At 38.5% G+C, this 26,002-nt stretch overlaps 2 protein-coding genes across 6 annotated transcripts in view; both read right to left on the reverse strand.

The window, feature by feature from the left end:
* Positions 1–8,134, reverse strand: part of LOC117950300 (phosphatidylinositol 3-kinase regulatory subunit gamma-like) — a 13,034-nt gene extending 4,900 nt beyond the window's left edge. Inside the window, exons 1-5 of one of the 3 annotated variants that reach the window (XM_034881217.1) lie at positions 7,548–8,134; positions 4,135–4,848; positions 2,379–2,519; positions 1,869–1,974; positions 1,581–1,679 (exon numbers count right to left, since the gene is read on the reverse strand). In XM_034881217.1, coding sequence (XP_034737108.1) covers positions 1,581–1,679; positions 1,869–1,974; positions 2,379–2,519; positions 4,135–4,378 — 590 coding nt within the window. In that variant the 5' untranslated portion in view covers positions 4,379–4,848; positions 7,548–8,134. Of the gene's footprint in view, positions 1–1,580; positions 1,680–1,868; positions 1,975–2,378; positions 2,520–4,134; positions 4,849–7,543 lie in introns of all 3 variants that reach the window. The other 2 variants (XM_034881215.1, XM_034881216.1) reach the window with 2 other exon arrangements.
* A 2,138-nt stretch (positions 8,135–10,272) lies between these two features.
* The window catches only part of kank3 (KN motif and ankyrin repeat domains 3), a 24,691-nt gene continuing 8,961 nt past the window's right edge, over positions 10,273–26,002 (reverse strand). Inside the window, exons 2-12 of one of the 3 annotated variants that reach the window (XM_034881183.1) lie at positions 21,875–21,983; positions 20,564–20,650; positions 17,999–19,774; positions 17,310–17,412; positions 16,663–16,890; positions 16,309–16,399; positions 15,750–15,969; positions 15,119–15,261; positions 13,397–13,597; positions 11,622–11,723; positions 10,273–10,938 (exon numbers count right to left, since the gene is read on the reverse strand). In XM_034881183.1, the coding sequence (XP_034737074.1) occupies positions 10,876–10,938; positions 11,622–11,723; positions 13,397–13,597; positions 15,119–15,261; positions 15,750–15,969; positions 16,309–16,399; positions 16,663–16,890; positions 17,310–17,412; positions 17,999–19,774; positions 20,564–20,600 (2,964 nt within the window). In that variant the 5' untranslated portion in view covers positions 20,601–20,650; positions 21,875–21,983 and the 3' untranslated portion in view covers positions 10,273–10,875. The remainder of the gene's footprint in view (positions 10,939–11,621; positions 11,724–13,396; positions 13,598–15,118; positions 15,262–15,749; positions 15,970–16,308; positions 16,400–16,662; positions 16,891–17,309; positions 17,413–17,998; positions 19,775–20,563; positions 20,651–21,874; positions 21,984–26,002) is intronic. The other 2 variants (XM_034881185.1, XM_034881184.1) reach the window with 2 other exon arrangements.

A 26,002-nucleotide genomic window follows, 5' to 3' on the forward strand; every position in this document is an offset into this window, starting at 1 on the left:
GTGTGTGTGTGTGTGTGTGTGTGTGTGTGTGTGTGTGTGTGTGTGTGTGTGATCTGCTGCACTGGTTAGAAAAAATAAAAATGCAACTTACAGCTGGTATTTTGTCTAAAATGGAGTTCAATGGAAATTTCTAAGTGACCCCAAAATGTAGAGCCTTTTGTAAGGTGCACGACTGGAGCATGTCTGTTCCCTCAGACTGGTGAGATGGATGACTGGAAAGCTCGATTGAAACGTGTGCCGTGTAGAAAGGGTGTTATATTGCTTACCGCTGGAGTCTGGGTCAAAGGCTAATCAACAAAGCTTTATATCTGAAACCTTGTCTGTCTTGATTCAACTAAATTTAGAATTTGAAACCAGACAACTAAAGTTAGACTTCTAAACCAGGAAAAAATAACTGACTTCTGACTACATGTATTCAATTTGGAGAGAACATAGCCTTCCCACAAGATGCAGAGTAGTTTTTGCCATCTTAAACACTTCATTACACATGCAAAGCCCTTAACTGTTTATGCATCAACTGGGGCTGTGACATTAGGGCTTTTTTCTTACCGCGATGTAGAAGCCTTCATATCAACACGTGTATGGTGCTCTGCAGCCCAGCAGGCTAGCAGCTGAGCAGAGAGAGGGCAGTCCGCTGACTTGTTGTTCTCTCTACAAATATTAGCTGCTCAGTTTTAACAATGTTATACAAAACGTGCATGCAGTCTGAAATTCAACTGTAGTGTTTTGTCAGTATTAAGTTTGAGCAAAGTAAAACTCAGCTAATTAATGGGTTAATTTATGCAGTGTAAGATTAGTGCTAGGCTTAAACACTGCAGCACTATGCTGTCCATCTCAGCTGAGAATGGAGAAATGTCAGGCTGAGTCCTTCCCTTCCTTATTGTGTATTACATTTTTAATTGAACGTTATCTGTTGATATCACAAGTAGAAACATTTAATAAAAAGGACACACACAATATAAATCCCCCATATTTTGAATGGACTGTGTTTTCCCCTATTTGCAAAGCTGAAGTGACGATTTTATAACTAGGGCTGCACAATTAATCACAGTTTTGTTGAAATCCCAATATGGTCTAGTGCAATATCCAAAGAAGGGCGCAATATTTGTTAAAGGTAAAATATGTGTCAAATCATTCTGAATGAAGTTTGGTGGTGCCGCAGAGACGTCCCGGCCTACAAAACCTTTCCTACCGACAGCAGAAAACCTCTTTTCTTGGTACAGATCCTTGCAAAAATCACACTATAATCTTTTTTTTCTTTTTTTTTAAGATTTAATATTAGTTGATGAAAATGAGAATAATAATACAACTATGATCATTCCCTTCAATATTGTGAATCATATTGCAATTGCAAAGTCATTCGCAAGAATCTTAATTAGATATTTTCCTCATATCGTGCAGCCCTAGCTTGAACATTGAGAGTCAATGATGATTACTATACAATGATTATTGTGTTTAATATATATTTATATCAAATGATATATGCACTTCTGTAACTTTAACCACCAGAATAATTGAAATCCAAATAATGTAATTATTAAGGCCTAGAATCGAATACATTCTAGTTAAAAAGTGGTTACCTTAGTGTGAGAGTGTATTCCCCCTTAACTTTACTGGAAGCATCTCGGACCAGAAATGTGCCATCAGGAGTGTTTTTCATCATCGCATTTACTTCCTCTCTGGACAACCACAAAGAACAACAAGGTTTCAAACATAAAGGAAAACAATTTGCAAACAAAATGATTTTCAAAATCCTCAAACTTTTAGATATTGTAAGAACTTGAAGGAATTTGCATGAAAAAGAAATAGATTGATGTGCTATAAGGTGATAAATAAAAACAAAACGCCAGGTGAAAAACATTCAATACCTCGAGGTATTTCCCCAGTACCACTCTGCATTGGACAGATGGTTGTCATCAGAGCGGGAGTCACATGCTGCCATCGCTTTGGTTTTGTTGTTCTTGGGTTGAAGTTCTGATCACAAAGGCAATACAACTTTGTCTTACAAATACAAATTCAGAATTGCAAACATAGAATTTGTCATACATTTGAATCAAAAGCAAATTACCAAGTAGGCCTATTCTTTACATTCTTAAAAGATAATCCCTCATAGCCGCCATCATTTTTTATCTCCTTTCACTCACATAACCATCTTTCTTTCTTATCGATCAACAACAGTTTTTTTTTTTTTTTTTTTTTTTTTTTAAATGACTGAACTACCAAACAGGGGAGGCTGTAAATTAGCTAAAATTATGACTATAGCAGTTTTGTGTTAACACATTTGTTGTACATTTTCTCTTTTTTTTTTGGAACAAAAAATAATTAAATATGCTACAAAAGATCTGTTACAAGCAGAGCAAAGAGATGCTGGTGAGTACCTCCTTCTATGACAATGTTGCTTCTTAGTGCAGGAAACACATCATCAGGATCAACAGGGGAGGAAAGGTCTTGCAGGAACGCTGTCAGGGTGTGAGCCTGAGACTCTCTGTCGCTTTGGCCAATTTCAGGATCCAAGAACTCTGCAACATCAACCGCACAATAACCCAATGTTACTCCTGATGTCAGTTGTGGCCGGTCTTTACAGTATGTGGCCATCTGCACTTTGTGGCTGTTGAGCACATACTGTTGGCCTACCAACAAGAACTCCAGAGGGAGATATCGTTGTGTTGCTTAGTCTTGCACCATGTGGGAGAGTCTGTCCGGGCTAGTCTGCTGACAGGTGACACTGTCTGGCTGCCTAAAATACCAGAACAGGCACTCCTCAACACTCAGGCACACTCGGCCAGATTCAGTGCTGCTTAGTGCTTGACCTCGCCTTCCTTTGCCTTGCCTCGCTAACAAACAACAGCTGTCTGCAGCGAGATGCCGTGTCTATAGAAAAGCAGGGGAAGGTGAGAACCTGTCTGTCAGGCATTTCCTGAAAGCACTACATTTATGTGTGAACTGTTTGTGTTTGCTAGTATGTGGCTATGCAACACATGCTGATACAAATGTGTAGTGAGATGCGTGCTGTTAGCAGTGGATGTAAATCATCCCTTCAGCACTTGTGATGGCATGTCTGGAGATGCATTAAATTGCAGCTGCAGACAGATCTGTATGTTGGAGGAATCACATGTATGCTGTTGTAAAAATAGAAAGGGCGTAAACTCATTAACCCAGGGCCTATAAAAAGTGAAGCTCTGTCAAAACTTGCCTGGCATAAAAACCTAAGAAAAGCTCTGCATCTAATGCATCTTGACTTTTGGTAAATCATTTAACTCACCAAGCCTTTGGAACTATGTGATCCCAGCTGCTAACATTTCTTTCTGAGTTTTTTAAATACTTCTTCTCTAAAGTTAAAGGATTAGTCAATTAATCGGTTGACAGGAAACTAATTGGCAACTATTTTGATGATTGACTAATTATTAGTAACTATAAAAAAAAGACAAATATTCTCTGGCCCTAGGTTTTAAATTGTAAGAATTTATTTGTCATAAAAATCTTAACATCTTTGGGTTTTGGACTGTTGGTCATCAAAAACTATCAATATGAAGATGCCACCTTGTGCTTTAAGAAATTTAATAAAGTAACCAGCAGATTACTTTGAAAGCTTATGAACACATCAAAGTCTGAAGAACGGCTTCCCAACTTGGGAAATGGGACCATCTGAGGAGCAATTAAATGCACAGTTGACCTTGGTCTTGTCTCTGAGGGCCATTCAAGTTATGACTGTTATGACTATGTTTTTAAGAAATCTGGCACCTCAGTGACTATTCCATTAGCAACAGTGGCAGGAAGAGGTGCCAATCAGACCTGTGGCAAATTGAGAAATGTTTATCTTTTCAAGCAAAAATAATTTAAAGAAAGACTGCGTCATATTTTTCTGTGTGTCACAAACTGGCAGAAGATAAATGTACTTATTCCTTACAGACAGGAATGTTTTTAAAACTTTTTAATTACTCTTCAGCAGAGGTTTGATTTGAAAATCTGCTTTAAAAGGATGAGAAGACTAGCAATGCCAAAATCTTTATGAGATTGTTTCTGCAACTTTTTCTTATCTATTTACTATAATTGTTCAGATGCATAACAGTTACTATAATCAAAGTTATGTCAGAATAAATGCTTAAAAATGCTTAGTATACCACCAAATCTTACCTTGAACTGCTGGTGAAGGCTCGGGCCTAGTAGCTATGGACATGTCTGATTGCTGTCGTGATTGGTTATGCGGTGATGACATCATCACAGAAAATACAGAATGAAGCTCAGGATTATCTCCCATATGGTTGGTGCTCTCGTTGATGACCACAGCCTCATCCCTAAGATGGAGGGATGCTAGTGATGTCGTTGGGAAGTCTTCTGCGCAGTTGAGCGCTCTGAGCTGGAAACCTTTTTCTGCCATTTTCACAACACAGACTGAATTGTCCAGCTAGGTTTTTATTGAGGTGGTGAAGCAGTGGGATGTTAGTTGCCACGGTGCTGTTGTTCTCATACTATCATCTAACAGTTACACTCATGGCTGAGGATAGAGTGGGTGACGGTACAAAGTTCAAGGCTGCCCTGTGTTGTGGAGGTAGAGCATGTTTCTCAACCTGAACCCCCAGTTAAACCTCATCACAGAGCAGAGCGACGACATTGCCAGTAGATCCTGCGTTTTCACTTTAATGTGCTCAGTGGGAGTTTTCTTTGTTCTGCTTCACAGTCATTCCCCTAAACCCAGAACAACCACAGTTTGTTACTGAACAGCTGACTGCCTGCTTCATATACACCTTGACACTAGTTATTGAGCTGTACACCCACTGGAGAATGAGGGACTGAAGCACCGCTTTCTGATTTCTTCCCCAAGGCCTCGCTCATCTCGTGTCAGAAAACCTTAAACAAAAAAGGCACAAATAGAGTTTGAGAAACAATACTGTAAATTGGAAAAAACAGGCCTTTTTGCATGTAAAACTTCTGGCCAAATAATGGCATAATAATCTGTAATAGTCTGTTCTCTATTTGATATTTGGGTCGGTCAAACGCTTATTTATTGCCACTTCATGTTCCAGACTTGCTTCCCAGTGTTAATGCTTAGTAATTCAAGAATTTAACCTCTGGCATTATCAGTCTGAGTACTGATAATGGTTTCCTGCAAAAGAGTTTAAAGAAACTCAATCATTGATGTTACTGACATGTTTATGCACTAAAATGTCACTTTTTTCTAATAGGTGTAACATAGTGTGAGAATAAGAGAATATTGTAACTATTATTGTGATCCATAAATTTGTTAATCGTGACAGATTTTTCCATAACATGTTGTTTATATTGTGTCTCATATCCACTATGAGACCAGTGTGAGAACTGCTTTGTGGCAGTATTGAGGGTTTTACATGATTTTTGCCTGATAAAGTACCTTGAATTGTCAGGTATTAATATTTACTTGATTAATAAATAACAAGACATTGCTTTTTGATTATTTCTGGTTTTATAATTGATATGCCAGGACATTTACCATATTCCAAAATATATATATATATATATATATATATATAATGACAGAAACTGCACCATGTTTGCAGACTAAATTATCATCATCAATTCTTAATGTTCATTGTAATCAAGAGGAGCGGGTTAATTGCAGACCAAGCTGAATGCAGAAGCTGGTTTTATCATGCACAATCCAGAGTGTGAGTAGTAGTGAATGTCTTATTTTGGTACAATTTGTGAGGAATTCCTAATCCTAAATAAAAACAGAAAACTAGCATTCATCTATCAGAAAAAGCTGTTACAAGTCTCAGAAAGTGTCATGAAATATGTAGGAGGTTAATTTGGAAATTAAATACCTTGTCGAAAGACAAGCTCTGTTCTAACAGAATAACTGGAAACGTCTGTGACAGATTATATGTTCCCTGCACTAGACTTGTTTTTCCCAGGGTCAACATTCCAAGAATAAACTTGTAAATGTAAATAAAATTCTCTCACAAGTTTGTCTTTCTTTAAAGATAAAGACACCTTTAAGTATAATTTTCTTCAGATATACACATTTTTACCCCTTGTGGTGTTGTCCTTGAAATTAAAAAGAAAAAAAAGCACGTAATGTCCAAGGGAGTATATAAAATTGCTGTTTGGGATTTCATGGGATTGTTTTCTTTGGAAATTCTGCGTCAAATAATTTTTATATAATGACTACGGTTATATCATGAAACTCATTTCATGGTAAAGAATTCAGGGGGACTGTGGCTAAATCCTCCTCTCCCAAGCATCTGGGGTTAGTCAGCGGTTTATTATCCTCCTATACCCTTTGCAATATGACATCCTATTGAAGAGATTTAAGATGGGGTATCATCTGCACTACAAAAGGAAAATTACCATAATTTTATTTTAACCAAAATGTATTTTAATGAAAGATTATTATTTTTTTGTATACATGATGGTTCCAATCCCATCAAAACAGATAAGGTTTTAACAGAAAAACAAGATGTCATAGTTGCTGTAACTCTAAACTACAACTTAAAACAGTGACCTCATTTAATTTCTTAACTAAATCTTTTTTTATTTACAAAATCTGGATAACTAATCCTTATCAGCATCAATTAAAGGTATTGGAGGTATCAAAAAGCTTTAAATATACTGATTATGTGACAACTCAAATTAACTTTATCTGTATTGTTGCTGTTGGTAGACACATCACTTAGAATGCGGTCCATTTCTACTAAAGAAGCATACAGTAGCATCTACATTTTTTGGTGATGCAACATCACATTAAACACATAAAAAATTGAAGCATTGGAAATCGCGTCGGCATCAAAATACTTACAATGGTACGCAACGATAAAGTCTTCACGGCTCAACGTTCACAGACATTGTGTCCGTAGACACGATGCAGGATATGAACCATGATATCAACGAAATCCTGCGATCTATATGACATAAGCCTATTTTCTCGTTTTAATACTTTCCTCACAAAAAACAAACTTCCAGTACCCATCCATCTGGGACGACAAAACTGGGTGATTTCATTAACAACCTTTTTGACATTAATATGATTGTTGCTATTAATGTTTGTAAGTCAAAGAAATGCGGTCCAAAACTAGGTTGTGTTTTAATTATGACGTAATCAAAACAAAGTACATGGTGTTTAGTGGATCAGTTGGGAGTTGGTGGTTCAATTACGAAAGCATTGGAAAAAACAAAGTTAAATTCAAAAATCTTAACGTATTTTGCATTTTAGAGTAGCATTCTGTGGAAAATGTCACATACTTTCAGAGGGTCAGGCAATTAAAATTGCCACTCCCCCATCCAAAAGAAAAATGACGAAGGTATCTATTTAGCTGATGACCGTTTTTTGAATGTGTTTTTGTTAATTTTTCAGTCGTAGTATTTTATCCAATGGGGCAGCTGATGTGCGCCATATTTCCTCCAACGCCTTCAAGCTTTCCATCGTCCCTTACCTAAGCTTGGAATGACGAAGAGATACGAAGGCTGAACATACACGAAACTTTCAAAATGGCAACTTCTGGTGTAGATAACATCTGAACAGCCTGAAAAAATAAAGCATCATCCAGAAACTTGGCAGGACGGGACGCACCTACCTGGGCCAAGACAGAAGGGACCGGGCGATAGAGGAAGCCAACGTTTCATCGAACTCCATTAAGCGGCGAAGAGACGTGGCTGGACACACACGTGGCTCAGATCAAACCAACCACCGGCCTTGGTCCTCACGCCATCCAATGTCCCTCCACCCCCCCACTCCTCCCATCCTGTACTGCCTCTCCGCCTGTGTCCTCCATCTTTTAAAGATCCTCTCCACTTGGTTGTTGTCCGTCCCCTCTGAGTGCCAGATTTTCCCACGATGCCATTCCTCTGGGTATTTCCTCTCCTCTTCTCCGATACACTTCATGTCTTCATAAAAGTCAAGCTTTTTCCAAGACAGTTGCCACTGTCTTTTTACTTTTACATATAATGCACAGAAAAAAATCTTCACTCATCTGTGGGGTGCAGTATGAAACAAATCTATAAAAATGTATACAAGTATGAAAAAATCTACAAAATGTATGTAGGTTTTAGAGCTTGTGCAGGTCTAGGAAAGACCAAAGTAAAAGCAGCTCTACTCTTCGCACCCTAACTCTTTTTTTTACAGTTTGAGAGCACAGTGTGGATGCACAGTGGGGGGACAGACGCATGAGAATGAGTCGGTGGGAAAAAAAACTCGTATATAAATGAATAAGGGAAGGATGCCACTGTTGCTATACAGAGCGAGGGGCTTAGTGGTCTCCTGAAATCCTATTGGCCGGCCTGTTGCCATGTGCTGAGGACTCAGCAGAGATGCTGCTAACAAATCAAGGAAATGTTCTAATATTAGACTATATGTATCTAGGCAGCGGGAGCCCCTGACCTCTCAACTCAGCCAGCGTAGCGTTCCACTTCACAGATCAGCATAATGAAAGAAGTGGTGTGGAAGTAACTGGTTAAAAAAAATGTACGGAACTGTAGACAAAACAGCAGACACAGCCCGCCACCATCCCAACTACCTCCACGATATTCCAGTCAGTGCTGTTAGAAATGGACCATAAGGGAGAAAACGTATTCATCTTCTGTTGATTTCTGATATTTTTGAAATACAGATACATGTTGTTGTTGTTGTTGCACTGCATTTTGGTTCTCTGGGCAATTTGCAGAGCATCCAGTTTGTGAAATATCTTTTGGTATTTAGGTGAAATATGCTCTATTTCTTACAGGTTTGCTGTAACAAACTAAAGTAGGTCCATGCACAAATTGTAACTGGTGAGCAGTCTTTCTTTTTTAAAGAATGCTGCCTATTAATCTTCTTATTAAGTGTTCTTATACTGTCTATATTGATCATTCTTCAGATAAACTTATTACATGTATTTCTACCTCTTTATTTTGAGGCCATGGCTTCTAGGGCTGCGTTTCCAAAACATTCATCATCATGTATTTATCTGCTAATTATCTTTTTGGACATGGAAAATTTAATAGAATTGAATGGCTTTCACATCCCAAAAAGTAATATTATGGAACCCAGTAGATATGTGCAGTTTTCCTGTAAAAGGAAAAAATTGCATTATTGTTATTGCTGTCCACTATATGGTTGTGTGATACTTGATTCATTTAGGCTCTTGAAATCTGATATCAGGCATCATAACTTCCTTCATAAAATGTGTGGAACTCCTAAATATCTAGGTCAATTGTTGTATGTTGGCAGATATGTTGGCAATGCAGATTAGATGGGGTTGTGCTGTAGCTTCTTTTCTATTTGTTTCTGTTTAAATGTTTAGAAAAATATTCTGAAAGCGCAAACACATATCAAAAGGATACTTTTAGATAATGTGTGAAAATCCATTCTCATTTCTAATCTCAATCTTGACCATTTTAATAACAATATTTGCAGAAAGAAATATAGACATAATTAGAGAATTAAATGAATTTCTTTTCCCACTCATTAAGCACACAAGATCCTGCCATCTTCAACTGGGGGATAAATGGATCTTCTGTTTAGTATTTAATGGCAGTATACCATATCTTGTCTGAGTTATGTTGTACTTGAAAAGTGATTATACTTCACATCTACATTTATAACAGATTTTGTCTATGGTAATCTTATAATAACAGATTTTGTTTACAGATGATGTGGTTAAATTATTATCTCTCTGCAGTGTTGTTTTTTTAACGGCTGTTAAGTAAATGCTCCCAATACGGTGCAGGCTCAGAAATCACATTTAATGGCATGATAATTGGATGTAAATAGGTTAGAAATACGGGTTTCCCAAATTCCACATACACTTAGCAAGCATGTAAATACAGTAACATGTGTCTTTCAGTAGCTTAACATGATTTCATGATGTTACTTCATGTACTACAATTGTATAGTACCAGTCATACTCTACATTGATTAGCATAAGGGATAGCACAAATTATACACTGATTAACCTATCCAAAACCTTTGAAATGAGGCAATATGTTCCTTTTTTATTTGTGATCTAGAAACTCGAATGAAGATAATTTGCTCTTCTGAAGAGTCCATGTTTTTTTAATTCTCCTGTAGATGAACTGATAGTTTTTTTGTCATTACTTAGAATTCCTCATGGCCTTTCCTCTATCGGATGGTCTGCAGAAATTGTAAAAAGTGCATAAGAACATTGCTAATGGAAGAGAGAGATTTCAGAACACTGTAAGATATTCTTTATGAACTCCACTTTCAAGATAAGTTTTAATGCAGGCAGACAATTATTTTGTTCAACATTCATGTAAATACGTTTATTTCAGACAAGAATATATATATATGTACAGTATGAGCATACAATGCACAGATAGTTAGGTAACACACACCGGCTATATTGTTTGATATCTAAAGTAAACAATGGATCTGAAGACAGATGTAGTCAAAATGGAGAAACCAGGATGTGCCAAACCAGGGAGCTAATAATATGACACATTTTCTGAAGCATTGATGCTTTACTAAAAGATTCATCATAGTCAGTGATGTCTCTAGACACATTTTGTGATGAAAGTTTGTCGGCTGACTTAGAAAAGTTTTTTTTTTTTTTTTTTTTTTTTTTTTTTTTTTTATAAAGCATCATGTCCCACCGGTGAGTGTTGCCTGTGACAGTAAAATTATTAGTAGAGTGCAAATAATAAATGTAAAAGTCTCATCTTCTGTCACAACAAAACCAGCGCTGGAGACCTCATTTAGACATGCTAGGAGCTTATATTAGTCAAGTATATTATATAACCATTCACGACTTTTATGGAAAAATAATATTGTCATATTCTTCTCATATTCACAATACTTATGAATGCAGGACATATGGCAGTATATAAATAGATATACGTATAAGTAAATTCCAGTGGAGCTTTTCACAGCTCAGATCCAGTTATGTTTGCTGATCTCACCATGATCCTTCAATCTGAAGGCCAGGACTTGTGGGGGCTGGTGGGGCTCCTAGGCTGGGCCTTTGGACTCCCCTGAAAGACAATGTGAGGAAAGTGGTCAGACTTGAAATTACATATTTTTTGTTTGTTTGAAGGTTTGAGTTCAATTACATCTCAAAGGAAAGCTCCTTTAATGTTGACTGCTATTTGTATGTTAATTTCAAAGTCTACTGAAAATTGTATTTACATTTATTTTATGTAAGTTTAAATAAATCTAATGGAAACGTTTTAGTTATGTATTAATATTTCAAATATTCTGTACAATCCGCAGGAGCTTGATAACACCTGTAGGGGGCAGCAGTGCTCGTTCTGTCAGTGCTGTCCACACCCAACCTAAGCTTGGATGTTGCTGAGGAACTAATCTGACCCACTTTAAATACAACAGACATTGCTCACTATACAGATATGTTGACTTCAGCCTGCTTACAAGCCATTTCTCAGCAGTTTAAAAGATGGTGGCTCTCAAACCTTTTAGCTTGTGAAACCAAAAAAGGAACCACCGCCAACTAAAAAGTTAACTCTTGACTCCAAATGTCATTTATTCTTTTTCTTTCTTTCCAGGGTGTTAAATGAAACGAACTCTACATTAAAATGAAAAGGTGACTTTGCTATAAGGTAGGCCACATTTTGAACTCTACTTAAGTCTGTAACTTACTGTACATGTGTGACTACCCCATCTCCACAAAAGGAGGAGGCGGGTGGGAAGGAGGACTTACCACAGCAGGCTGGGTCTTAGCATAGTTCATATGGGCGTAAAGCAGCACAGCTGTGTCGTTGTGAGATGCCTCCAGTGCAATAGACAGAGCATTGCTGCCATCCTACAGACAGGAGAGAGGAAGAAACATAAACAGTGAGAGGGCAGATAGAGTAAAAGTGAGTTTATTGACCCTTAAAACACAAGAGCTCACATCAGAGAGCTTTACAGTGATCCACAATAAACACGTTTTGTTGCTTTTACAAGACAGTGCCTCTGTCTGGATGTGTTACGTCTCTCTTGTGATGGATGTTGGGGAAACTCATTCATTCCATCTGTAAAGTCACTAACATGCATCCCTGATTTGCCAGTAAACAACCAGGACAATTAATCTGCCCTGCATCCCTAGCCTGTCTTTCTTTTTGTAATTGTACTTTCGCTGCTATTACTTTAAACATGTCAAGCAGGACACACATCTACAGTAAAAGGAGGTCCTGTGATTTTGACACATAATTTGACACATTTGACCTATAACACATTTAGTCAAATGTAGTATAGCTTTTATGTAATGTTAAACTTGAAATTAGCTTGACTTACTGCCTGCGTAAATTTGTGTAAATTGCTCTGGCTGATATTGCAGGTGTAAAGGTACACAAAATCCACAGGTTGACATTTATATGCCACACATCTAAGACTTATTTGGGTTAGGGTATTAAGTTAAATCAACTAAAGTTATTTTATGCATAGTTCAACATATAGCACCGAACCATACATTTTATACCCTTACACCTTTAGTTAAAAAAAGTATTTAACTATTTTGTGCATATAAGACTCCACTGTGTCTTACGGTCATGGTTTGGCATTCTGTTCTGATTTCAGAGAACAGTGGAGGTAGGAGCTTTTCCAAAGGTTTTCCACCCCCCCACCCCCCTGTCCACCTCTCGGTCCAGCTGTGCTGCACTGAAATACTATCCAGGAAGTGCCTGCACTGAATGGCCAACTTATTCATGGCACAGATGTGAATGCTCAAATATCTGTCTGCCTGGCCTCTCTTCAAGCATCCACAGCAATCCTCTGTTAAATCACTTTAAAACACACAGCTGTGCAGATGAACAAAAAACGAAGCGATAAAAGTCACAACCAGCCATGAGAAGAGTTTTGTTCCAGGGTAAGATTTCTTCTATTTCAGGTAAATTTCTATGTTACCACTGAAAATGCTGATGCACTAAAACTACAAGAATTTCATACATTTTAGAATTTTGTACAGAAGTCAATTGGTTGACAAAATGATTGTTTGATGAACAAGTTTTCCCACCTATTTTTCTTTTTAGGAAATGAACAGTAGCTGCTTGTGGATGGGTCATGTGGTGAAGTATGCAGAGGACTTAAAGAGCCTGCAGGGCCATTGCGTCTGAAATCTGCAAGTCTGCGGCTGTGAACAGAGAAGTTGTGGCTTTTTAATTAATCCCCTAGGGGCTTATGAGTAGCTCAGTGATTGTGTTTCTAGTAAACAGCACTGATTGCAGGGGAAGGCAGATGAAACTCTGCTCTTAGCTCTCAGCCTAGCTTGCTAACAAAGAAAAAACGCAAAAGAAGAGAAACAGATAAAGAGGTGACAACGAGAGGAAACTGCAGAGACCCATGAGGAGCCATTTCCTGAGCATGGATTAAGCTGAATCCCAGACAAGAAAATGCTCAGCTGTTTTCAGCAGTCTAAGATCCAACTGTTAACTTCATCTGTAAGCTTGGGGTAAGTTATTGAATAATGAGTGCATTAGCTAAATGCAAATGCCTTACATTATCAACAATGGAAATGTCGCAACCAGGCTGTTCCAGGAGAAGTTTGACAATCTCAGCACGGCCATGTTCGCTTGCACACATCAGAGCTGTGGAGCCTTCGTCATCCTGCACGTTCACGTCAGCGCCACACTCCAGCAGCGCACGCACCATCTCCTGCCGACCATGGCTAACAGCTAGCATCAACGCTGTCTGGCCCGCCTGCAAAGGTAAAGAATTACAAAAGTAATTTATTTCTAAGACAATACAGTTTTTGAGAGGGTGTCATATTGCTTAGCCCATTGTTTTAAGTGATGATAACATTAAACACCATTTACAGCTTGAAGAATATTGCAAAAAACAAAAAGTGATAGCAACAATGATCTATTGATACCAATCATATTGTTCCAATATCAAACAATGTAAATGAGGAAATTGATGACTCTAAAGATAAACTGCCAAAGGTGTTATGTATATGTGTCTGTAAAGTTTGATTAGCACACATGCCTTTTCTGTTTTTCAGTACTATCAAACATTTAAGCTAAATGAATTCCAGCAGAGTGCTGCCAGTTTTCATTTACACACTGTTGAAAATTTGAGTTGCTAAACTGAACTAGAAATACAACAGAAAATAGTAAGACTTTAATTCCTGATTTTACAACTGCAAAGCATTGCGTGCCTTGCATGTTTTATTCACCACAGTAACAATGACCAGTGCCAGTAATTTAATTTATAGCATCACTGGCTATAAATCCAGAGTCCTATGACTTGGCAGTGTGAGAGCCCGTCATGCGCCGTGTCCAAACACATGCACTACACAACCTGATTAGATCGATCAAAGAGATAAAACCACTTTAAAAAAGTAAATAGATTTGTGATATAGAATTGATGTGTGAAGTTGTGCTACACATTTCTCTAACCCATAACCAGTTACTCATCTGAATGTAGTACTTCATTACAACACGAGAAAAGCTCTTCTAACACCTCCTCCATTGACTTAAACAGAGAACAAAACCAGCTTGTACGGTTTATTTATCTTTTTATCAAAATAGTAAGTGGGAATCAAGTAGATATTCACTCAAAACTACTTTATGTTGGAATTAATCTTAACTTCTTGTGTGTATGTTGTTGCAAATGTTTATGTGTTTGAATGTCACACTATAAACCAGCAGGGGAAAAGCCAAGTTTAGATTTAGAAAAGGCTGTAAAAGGAATGCTGTAAAAAATTGCTCTATTCAATGCTAGTAGTAATAACGCTAGTACCAAATTAGTGAGGTAAACACTCTCACCTCACTTACACGCTTCTTTAGCTGTACATTTTTTTTAATTTATCCTAGGTTTGTTTTTTTATTGAGTGTTTTCACATTGACAGTTTAAATAGGATTAAATCCATTTAACAAGGCCAGCAGGATTGACTCTTTTTAGTGATAACATGCTTCAGGATGTTAAAGACAACTATAGACTCACAGTTAAGTCTTTGTGTTCTTTCTTTTGACACACATTGGTCATTTACAATTGTCAGGTGACCCATATTTAACTAGAGAACTGTACCTGAAATATTTGAGTCACAAGTGATTATTTTAGCCGTTCACAAGTGAACTTTATTCATGACACACACGAATGACTTCAGTAAAATGACTGTGGGAACATGGAAGGAGGAAGGTGACTACAAGTAGAACTTCACAATACTATACACAACACTCATGTGTTGTGCTGTGATGTACTGATGAGGACATGACTTGCCTGGCTGGCCTTGGCGTTGACATTCCCCTGACTGAAGAGCCTCTTCACCACAGCCATGTCCAACTCCTCCTTCACAGTAGAGAGAGCAGCAAGCATGATTGCTGTGTAGCCCGCCTTGTTCTGCTTATCCACACTGCAAACACCTGCAAGGGAGCACATGTTTTTAAATAATGTGTATTTAAGCAAGTATACAAGTGCACAGATATACAAAACACAGATTATCAGTTACTCTTTTATTAGGTGCAGTTTAAAGTAACGTTAAACAGTTTTTTTCCCAGAAGATATTACTTACGTATTACCCTATGTAACATCAACCAGTTGTATTTTTTCCGGTAATTTAGCATAGTATTTATTGTAAACTGAACACACTACAAGAAAGAATAGTTAAGTAGCAATTAACATTACATTACCACTATTATAAGTCCAGAGCAGTTTTTATATCTGGTCTAGAAGTTACAGAGCTAACGTATAGGGACTCCTATTTATTTCCCATGGCTCGCAGACTTAAGGGCCGCAGTTGGACCTTTTTTTTTTTCAAATAATTGGTTGGATTATTAACTGGATTATCTTTGTAGCCTGTGTGGTAAAATTTCATAATGTAGTGTAGATCATTCTCAGAAGGTCACTTGACCTGTGTCCAGCAGCAGTCCCACCACACCGAAGTTGGAATGGGACACACTGTAGTGGAGAGCTGTGTTGCCGTTGCCATCTGTCATGTTGACTACGTGCTCCAGAAGCACTGACGACACCTCAGAAAACGCCATCAAGTAGTCGGAGACCCGTGAAGATTGAGCCATCTTGGCGCTGGAGATACGGAACCACTCAAGCTGGACTGTGTGGGTACTGGCGAGCTAAAGGTAAGAATGGCAGGTGATAATATAATCTATAACTACAATAGACAATACTAAAGCTTTATTTTACCCTGTGGCGGAAAGTAACTAGTAATTTAAAGTACTGTACACATTTGAGGTACTTGACCATTTCTCAGTCTACACTCGTTTTATTGTTACATGAAGCTAATATTGTTTGTTTGATTTTACCGTAAATAGCCCTAAAATATAAAATAAGTTGCACAGCTTTCATCAATCAACTTTACATATTTACCATTTTGCATTATTTCAACAATACACTAATGAAGTTAAATGTGTAACACAGTAATAAATGGTTTTAAGAAGCATGCAGGAACGCACCACTTCCTTACTCTTCAGTGTTTTAATGTCATCGTTCAGGTGGTTCTTCAGAATGAGGCATGCTTCACGCATTTTTGAGCTCAGCTCAAACCTGTAACAAAAATGTCTGAAGTTTAACTAAAACAAATTACTGCTTTCTGTACATAGTTTATCTTTACAATATATGTTTATTTAAATGAGAAGACTTGGTGATTGTCATCCAACATGATTTAGTAGCCTTGACATGCGCATGTTACAGCACTACATTTTAATAAGGACACTATATTAATCCATTTTCTGTAGGCTAGGAGACCTGACACTGCATTAAATCAATGTAGCAATATACAAAATACATCCTTTAACACAACAACATACTTCTCTTTTACAGCATCAGATGAATAATTTGCGGCTCTCAGGGATTCCTCATCAGTGTCACTCTCGTCCATGTTGACGTTTCTTTCCTCCTCTGATGTTTCGTCCTCAAGATTTGCCTCATCCTCCTCTGTGCTGTCCAAACACTCCCCTTCTCCACTTTCTCCAGAGGAACTCCCATCTTCCCCCTCTTCTTCCTCCTCTTCTTCTTCACTGGATGTAGATTCATACCTAAGAGACACAAATATTTTCTGGAATACAGAGCAACACTGATGGCTGTTTTTTTGGCCACACACGTCCACGTAATTTCACGTCCATCACTTATTTTACATTACAATATTTTTCAGACTATGGCCACCTGACTTTTCCTTTCAATACCTTTTTATATAATCCCACTTTACATTCATTCAGTACTTTTTCACATTTTTTTTTGCCTGTTTGTTTGTTCGTTTGATTTTACTGTAGAAAACTGCTGCTGTAACAAGGGAATTTCCCCATTGTGCGATGAATAAAGTATTATCTAATCTAATCTAAGGGTTTTGTTTATTTGTCAAACCTGTGACCTGGTCAGCGTGTTATTTCCAACCTTTGGCCGGCTCTTTTTTATTTTTTACTGTGGTAAAAATAAAATAGGGCTTCATGTTACCCACCCTCCATTCAGAATGCCAACAAACTGTAAGCTCTTCTTTCCAGCAGTGCGATTCTCGCCTGAGTTACTCCCATCCTTCCTCTTCATGATTGATTTGAGCATACCTGTAACCCAAAGGAAGCAGATGGGTCAAACAAATAGAAACAAAAATACATGATGTAAACAAAATTATCAATTTATCGCTGTAGGATTAAACCATTTCTTTAGATAACTCATTTCTGTCTTTCTAGTAAAATTGCTTTTAAAATCAATTGCCAATTCTTTTGTTCATTTTTCAGTAAAATATTTCATCAGTGGTAATGTTTTTTTCTGTATCTACTTAACATGTTTCATGGACAGCATGATGTAATTTGTAACTATTTATTTTGAAAAAAGACTGATTGGTACACTGTTAATTAATTACTAGTCTGAGTCTGAACAGGTCAGCTTGTTGTGTAAAAAAATTAAATTGCCTTCAGGTAAACACAATTCACTAAAAAATGAATAATGACTTACTTGGTTTTGAATAAGACCGTTCTTTGAAGCAAATTTATATTTTCCCTATAAATTTGTACCAGATAACAGTCTGTAGTTGAAATATGAAATGTAAACATGATGAAATTGAGTATAGTCTATCCATGATGCACCACTTGTGATGATGATGCGGTATATTTTTTGCCCCAATGTTATTCTACATTTACAAGTATTTACCTGTCCTGGTGTTAATGGCTGCAGTCTTCTCTCCTTGGTCTTCATCTTTCCTCTGAGCCATACCTACCACCTCTTCCAATGGTGAGACCTTATATTCAGCAATGGTTAACTGTCTCTTCTTTGGGACTGAAACTTTTTGCTCCTCAAACAAGTTCTCCCATTGGCACCCAGTGCTGACCAGTGCAACAGCAGCTGGTTCTGCTGTTTCCACTATATCATCAGTCTGGGTGAATTGTTCGATCTGATCCAAGGTTAAGTTCTCACCAACACATGCATCGTTCACCTCAGGACGGCACAAAACTGCAGCATGTTTTAATGCAGTGGTCGATGTCTCTACCTTTGCATTTGTCACATCCGGTTTTGCAAGAACACCCTTTTCAAACGTGACTTTGGAGGTTTTCTCTTCCATCTGGGCTTTAAGGATCCCCATGTCTTTGTCAGCCACACTCAGCCGGTCCTCTAGAGCCACAATGGACTCCTGCTGGAATTTTATGGTGTCCTGTAAGGTGTCAATCTCCCGCTGTGCTTCGCCGGTCAGCCCAAGTAGTGACTCCATAACCCAAACTTCAGCCTCTTCTGTCTCAACACTGGCCTGTACTCCCTCCTCATGAACCAGAGGAGCCTCAGTTCCTGTGCCTTTCTCATAAACATTTACCTCTGTGCCCTCAGAAGCATCTTTCACACCCTGGCTGTAGTAAAAAACAACAGAGTCCATTGGCATGTCGTCCCCAACCGCCACTGCTTTCTTCTCAACAACAGACACTTTTTCTAGAGATTTTACTAAAACTTTTGATTCTGTAGATTTCTCTTCTTTACCCTCAAATTTTTCAGTCAGCCTTTTCAACTCACCAGATTTTTCGAAGCCTTTATGTCCAGGTGAGGTTGGTGTAGTCAATCGACTGTGGATGCTGTGGTCAGTTTGAAGGATCTCTGTGGTTTGGGTAGAAGACTCTGTGAACTGTTGCTTCTGTTGGACCACCTCCATGGCTACTTTCTTCTCTTGCAGGGCTAACAGGAGCATCTCTTTCTCTGCACGAAGCTTGGCCACCTCTTTCTCAAGTGCAGGAACACCCTTTACCCTCTCTTCCATCTCCTTCAGCTGCTTCAAGGCTATAGCCATCTGCTCTCTGACTGTTTGCAGCTGGCTGGGTGCGATTGGAGTTGTCGTGCTACCAGCAGCTGGAGTGCTTCGCCCAGAGGTCTGAGGACTGAGTTTAGTCCAGCTACTTTGCAGAGGCTGACTGGATGGAGAGGGTAAGAGCTGTTTTGGAGGATCTGAGAGCTGGAAGCGCCCACCGTTCTGGTGCTGGTGGGTTTGTTCCTGTTGTAGCCGCTGGCTGGTTTCCAGAAGAGTCCGCTCCACTCTAGGGTTGCGCTGCGGTGGAGGAGGTGGAACTTTGGCTCCGGCAGACAGAGGAGGAACACTGAGCAGCGTCACAGGGGAAATACAGAGCATTTCGCAGGGTGCTGACCCAAGGCGGTTGCGGGGTGGCGGCGGCGGAGGAGCTCTGCCATCCTCACTGGCTGGGGATGCCAGAGACTCAGTGGATGTCCAGCCACTGGTACGTCCCCCCACACTCCTCTGCGAGAGTCTGGGCCCTCGGCCAGAGCGGCGGGAGCCGACTGGTGCCCGACGGAGATTGTGTCCACTTTCTATCTCTTCAACATATTTAAGGAAGTCCAGATCCAGCTGGAAACCATACGGAGTCTGGACAGAGTAGGAGCCTGGCTCGTCAGCCTCCTCCTGACCGGAGTAGATAAATGGAGAGCCCAGATCTGAAGGGAAGAGGACATGTGACTGGACAATAGGGTTTCATTAAATATGGCCTCTGGCGCTTTATTGTAAACAAACAAATTTATGTTTACTTTCAGTGTTTTTTGCCTTCAACACATTGTGGATCCTTCAGGTCTAAAAAACGTGTTAAAAGTATTTCCTATCTCATTAACCCTCATGTTGTCCCCCTTTAAAAAATGTCTATCAGAAATATAGGTTTCTTTTTAACCAAATTACCACAAAAAAAATGGATTGGATTCCATACAATGCGCTTTGCAAATACAATTGATCACTTTCATTCCTGACTAAACTCATTCGTACGTTCCTCTGATCTGAACTATTAGTCAAAATGTAACTCAAATATTCGGTATAATTCTATATAAATGAGGGTTATTAACCATGAATTCCAAAAAGTACTGTAAACTAGTGGTACTAAGGTAGTGTTAGTGAAAACCTAAAAAAAAAAGTCTGAAAAGGGGACAACATTTTTTGTCAGTTTTTGACCCGGTAGGACAACACAAGGGTTAAACACAATGCCTAAAATCCTGCATTGTTTAAATCTATGTCTACTAGCATGCATTGATAATGGTACTCATTTTTTAATAATAACCAGTGTAAGTTGTTGAAACGGTATGCCAATTATAATATAGTCAATACACTAAAATGATACAATGTGCTGTGGTGTTTATGGTACAAGCAACATCAATACCAATCAAACACACACTGCAACACCCAAACCTCAACCCTCAACCTCATGTTCACAAAACGGTAATCTTCATGCAGTTTCTTACCAGGCAGCTTTGGGTTAACTTGCACAGACTGAGTCATTTTTCAGGACTTGGACCTTTCAGCACACACGGCTTCAAATCAACACCTGGCTACAAAAAAAAACAGTGACACAAATGCTTTTGTCATGGCTGTAAAAGCAATGGAAGGAAAAGCATGTCATTTCTAAAAACACGGCACATATGTTTGTTTAGTTGAAAGTGTGCTTTGATTTTATAGAACTGATTTATTTTGTAAGCATCAAAATCACATTCTCCAAATGTTCCCATAATCATGTCTTTGTTAAAAAGAGACACACAACAAATAAGTGGCTTCTTGCTCTCACTTTAATGGCGGAAATATGTTACTTTATGGGAATTGTAAACATACTACAAAGTGCAGAAATATCTAAAGAAGTTTGTTTTCTTTTTGCTAATTAACAAATGTGACTGATTTCAAAAGACGGTGAATTCCTTTCTTTCAGAGATAGTGGTTTTGTTGAATGAATTGTTTGCTTTTTCTCTTCATAGGTGTTAAAGAATGTTGGCCTGACATCATCTTTACCAAGTGTGCGTGTAAGCAAAGTCAATAAGAGTTCAAGATACATGCCTAAGATTCAAATGTACGTTTGTGTGTGAATGTGTATGTATAGAAACTCTTGGCACACAGTAAAGTTGGCAGTCAGGGAAAACACCTCAGAACAAAGTCAACAACAAAGAGCTGAACGGGGTCCAAAAACCACAAGACAGCTGGTTCATTAATGACGGTATCGCACCATCCAACTCTACTGAGAAACCACAGGATTCTGCTCACCACCAGACCGTTGTAACCTGACATATATATATACTCTGGGAAATGTATAATTACTTTGGGCATTGTCTATTTATTCAGACACATGAGACAAAGGAACTCTAAGGGGACTGACTACATTAAAAACCTCATTGCCAAACAACAACAGTGTAAATATTAAAAATGATGAGACTACTCTCATTAAAAAAAGTAATTTTTACATTTTTAGTAGTAGGAAGCAACACAAACATCTGACTGGGACTAAAGCTGTCTTTTTTCTGTTATTTGTTAACTTTAAAAGACAAACACTATTTGTTCAAAATGTCTCATAAGAATCAACAAAAGTTTAATTATTTTCTTTGTTCGGCCACATTAACATTGTTTTTCTTCTGGTTGTTCCAAACAGACAGGACATGTAAAACACTACTTCCTTTGCTTTAAATTAAAAGCAGAGTGACTTTAACAGCAAGGGGAAAAAGGTATTAAACTGGACACTCTCTGGCCAATTCTATTCCAAGTACATAGAAAAAAAGTAAATGTTAAATTACCGTAAATGACAAATTTTAAACTGTAAAATGAATGCTGAAAACTTTACCTCTCAGTGGCTCATTGAGTGATTCATGTAGCTGAAGTTCCTCCTTCTTGCTCCACTTAGCCCTGAGAGAAAACAGACATCCACCATCAGATTTCACAGCACTGTACAGCAAATTATAACCATATTATATAGACAAGTGAATACTTGCTGCACACCCAACCGCCCATTGGGGACACACATGTATTTAAAGTTGAAGATGATGTGTACACATCTGTCACAATTTGTCATCTATGTGTAAATACTACACGGTGAAGATGGTGTTCTGCCCTTAAGTTGTAGTCTTTTAATTAATTGGGTTGTTGGGCAAGGCTTCAATCTTTCCAGCTGTTGTGCACCAGTTTCTTTAATAGATAGATGGACTTTATTCATACCAAACTGGAAGAAAAGAAAAAAAGATGTCATTTTTCTATCTCTTGTAGGAATCCAAGTATCTTTTCATCTCAACGTTGTACAAAAGGAAACATCTACAAGAGAAGATGTGCTATCAGGTCACAGGACAAGATGTTAGATAAGCTAGAGAAGAGAACAAGTATGAAAAAGCCTCAACTCCTGACAGCAGGACTCTGCTGAAAATTGTGACAAGGTGTGCGTCCACCTGCGTCACCAAAAACCTCACTATCACAGGTGTGTGGGGTAAACACAGGTTTTGCTGTGGGCTGTATAAAGCTGGTGTGTTTCAGGTGTAAAACAACTTTCAAAACATAGAGAAAGATTTGTGCAACATAGATACGCTGTACATGTTTTCATATTTCAAAGACAGTCAGATACAGTAACTCTTACCTCCCACACACACAACCCTCACATACATGCAGTCATTCATTTTGTTTCAAACACACAGATGTGTTTTCCAGCAGCCTCGAGCACATTCCTAACGCATGCTGTTGAAACACGCTGGTTGTCCTTCTAGCTGACTGACTACTGATAACCCACACACACACACCTGTCAGCTCAGACTGCAGCATATAGACTGTTTGTTGTCAAATTAAAGACCACAACATTCAGAGAGACAGGATCTATTATCACAGATTATATTATGGAGTTATTATGGACAATGGATAGATTGAAATATGCAATAGAAAGAAAAAAGTATGTTCTAACTGGTAATGGTTCTGCTCCGTATCTTATCAGCCACAGGTCTGTTTCTACTCAGTGTTTGTCAGTTTCTACTTATGGGAGCTAAACACAGCAAATGTGATGCTGCGTTGTGTGAGCCTGTGACATCACCTTGGTTTAATTTGGTGTGACCAGAGGGAAGTAGTTTACTGCACTTGAGTTTGTTTAGGATCAAATACAAGCTAAGCATTGCATATAAAACTCCACACATGACTCATGATGGTTTGTTTAATGGGCTTTGTTCATGCAACTTTAGTTCCTTGTCGCCACTCTTCTTCTACACATGATCAGATGTGTTCTACTGTCCTCAATTGTGTAGGGTGGATTACACTGCTCCTTTTTTTTTAATATGATAGGTTTGTGTCAAAATTTGGTAATTCTAAAGCTTTTTCTTTCCTTTAATTTCTTACTAAAAGCTGTTATTCAAATATATTCAAATTAACTTGTTCCAGTAAAGTTGCAATATGGTTTATAGCAAGTAAACGTAAGGACAAGGTTTTGCAGATTTTTAGAGCTTGGACAAGTATGAAATCAGATCAGAAATTCTGGAGAATCATATTCCTGTGCATTTTCATGCATGACTAGTTCACTCTGTAGAGCATTATTCACAAAACTGATTTGCATTGATTTGTGTTGCAGTTATTAGATGGTTGAACAAACAAACCGAACCCCCAAAAGTCAAGTCTATCCTCCTACCCACAACTATTATTTCTTCTATTCTCTTCATTATACTTTACCACTGTTCATCTCTAACCTCTTCTCTTCACATGACAAATTTTTCCTCTAACTCTTTTCTCACACACCTCAAGTGTTGCTGTTTTTTCTCTCTGATTTGATGACAGACGGCAAATTATAGACTTAAGGGAGAAGCTGCATTCCTTCTTTCTACACCCTCCAAGTCCTGACCAGCTGATAGCCACGCTGATGAGAGAGAGAGAGAGAGACATTGCTTCTGACGCTTGCAATAGTCAAAAAAAATATATGCATACATTTAGTGAAAACAAACAACAAAAACACACACACACACACACACACAGAATCACATAATCCTGCAGTCAGACAGCTACAAATTATAGTGGACACATTGTGGGCATACCACCTTAATTTAGTAAATTCCTAGCTGTTTTTATTGTGAACAGATGAACTTCTTGTTCTTCAGAATCACTAAACAGCCTTAGACGTCTGTATTTCCATGGCTACAGATTAAAGGACATACTTCATTTCTGATGCAACACTACAGTTGCATTTCTTAAAATTGCACCCACACAATAATCTTTGATGTCTGCCAACACCATCAGCAACTAAGGCTTTTTTTTTTAACGTGGCCTTTTCTCTGCGTTTTGGCCTTTTTTCCACAAGAAAACTGCATTTTGGGTCACTGAAAACTGATTGTTTGAAAAACTCTTGCCAGAGTGATGTCTGGAAGCCGGTAATAGATTTTGGCTGATGGATGGTTACAACCCGTTTGATTATATGAATGCTTGTGTTTTCCCCGCGTTGGACGTTAGTGTGTTTACAGACCTGATCAATTAACTTTAATAAGTTCAGTTTTATTTTTACTCATGTAAGTGGACAATTCTACGAAAATAGGGAATTAAGGGAATCATTGTTACTAAAGGCTACACGATTCTCCAAATCTACAATTTGACTTTTTTTTTTTACAACTGCAATCGAATCCACCATTAGTCATGCAAGGTTCTTTAGTGGTGAGACAAGCAGATTTAGGAGTAACATATATACACACACATACAGACATACATACATACATGCATACATACAGACATACAACACATTGGATGAATTGGATAATTAATCAGTAGGAACATGTGACGACTGGAGAAGCACCACGTAGTCCCAGAGCAGGCTTATGAAGAAGAAAACTTGGAGTAGTCCTGCGTTCAGTGGAAAAGGAAATGTGCTGGTTCAAGGCTTGGGGGCCATGTTTTGAAACAGTGACCTCATCCTCACCGCCCACCACCCTTTTCCTGAGAAAAAGTCAATCTGACAGACGAGGAGGGAGTGAAAGCCGACATCCTCTCTCACTGACAGCAACTTTTACTATCCGACTGTTTAACATGAGAAAAAACCCCATTCAGAAAACTGCACGCATAGTAACACACACACAAAACAAAGATGCAAATCATCAATACAGGCCTCCACTCCATATGACAGACCAGGATTACTATAGGCTACTTGTTAGGACATTCACTGATTTCATTTTCAGTTTACGATAAAACACAAATTATATCCTGAAACTAACTACAGTAAATTTTCCAAATTTGATTAATAGTTTTCAAGCGATTTAGCTCCAGAACAGCTCTTAAATGGAACTTGAGGTCAGTTTTTCCAACATTTCTTATTTGTTGCTTTCTAAAATAGGAAACATATTAACGCAAATGTCCATCTTAACAAACTAACTCTCATTCCCGTTAATCTCAATCCAATTCATTTAACTGCTTGAAGAGGAGAGGTGAATATTTGTTTCATGTCTTTATCCTTGCGAGGATATTTAGGCCTCACACACACACACACACACACACCCTTTCTGCTGCTGGGATAAATCTGCCGTTTCCTGAAGGGAAGCCCACTACTCCCCCAATAAACCCCCCCTCATCAACAGACACACATAACCCTTTCATGCCCCTGTGGGAGACCTCCCATTGTCTCCCAGTAGGAATGGGGAGGGGGGGAGGAAACACTCAGGCCGTCCTGAAAGCTGCTTCCTGAAAGCAGCAGGAAAACGGTGTAAAGGAGACAAGCAAAAACTGAGAGCTGAACAAATAGAGCCAGCATCTAACACACACACACACACACACGCATCCTGAAGCCAACAACAGCAACAAGGCCGACATCACATGATGCATCACAGGGAGGTTAGATAACACGTTAGCACTTTCAGACTCAAGTGTCACACAATAACACGCCATCACCTCTGTATATACTACTAAACACACACACACACACACAC

The sequence above is a fragment of the Etheostoma cragini genome, chromosome 9 (genome assembly GCF_013103735.1).
Source record: "Etheostoma cragini isolate CJK2018 chromosome 9, CSU_Ecrag_1.0, whole genome shotgun sequence".
NCBI lineage: Eukaryota > Metazoa > Chordata > Actinopteri > Perciformes > Percidae > Etheostoma > Etheostoma cragini.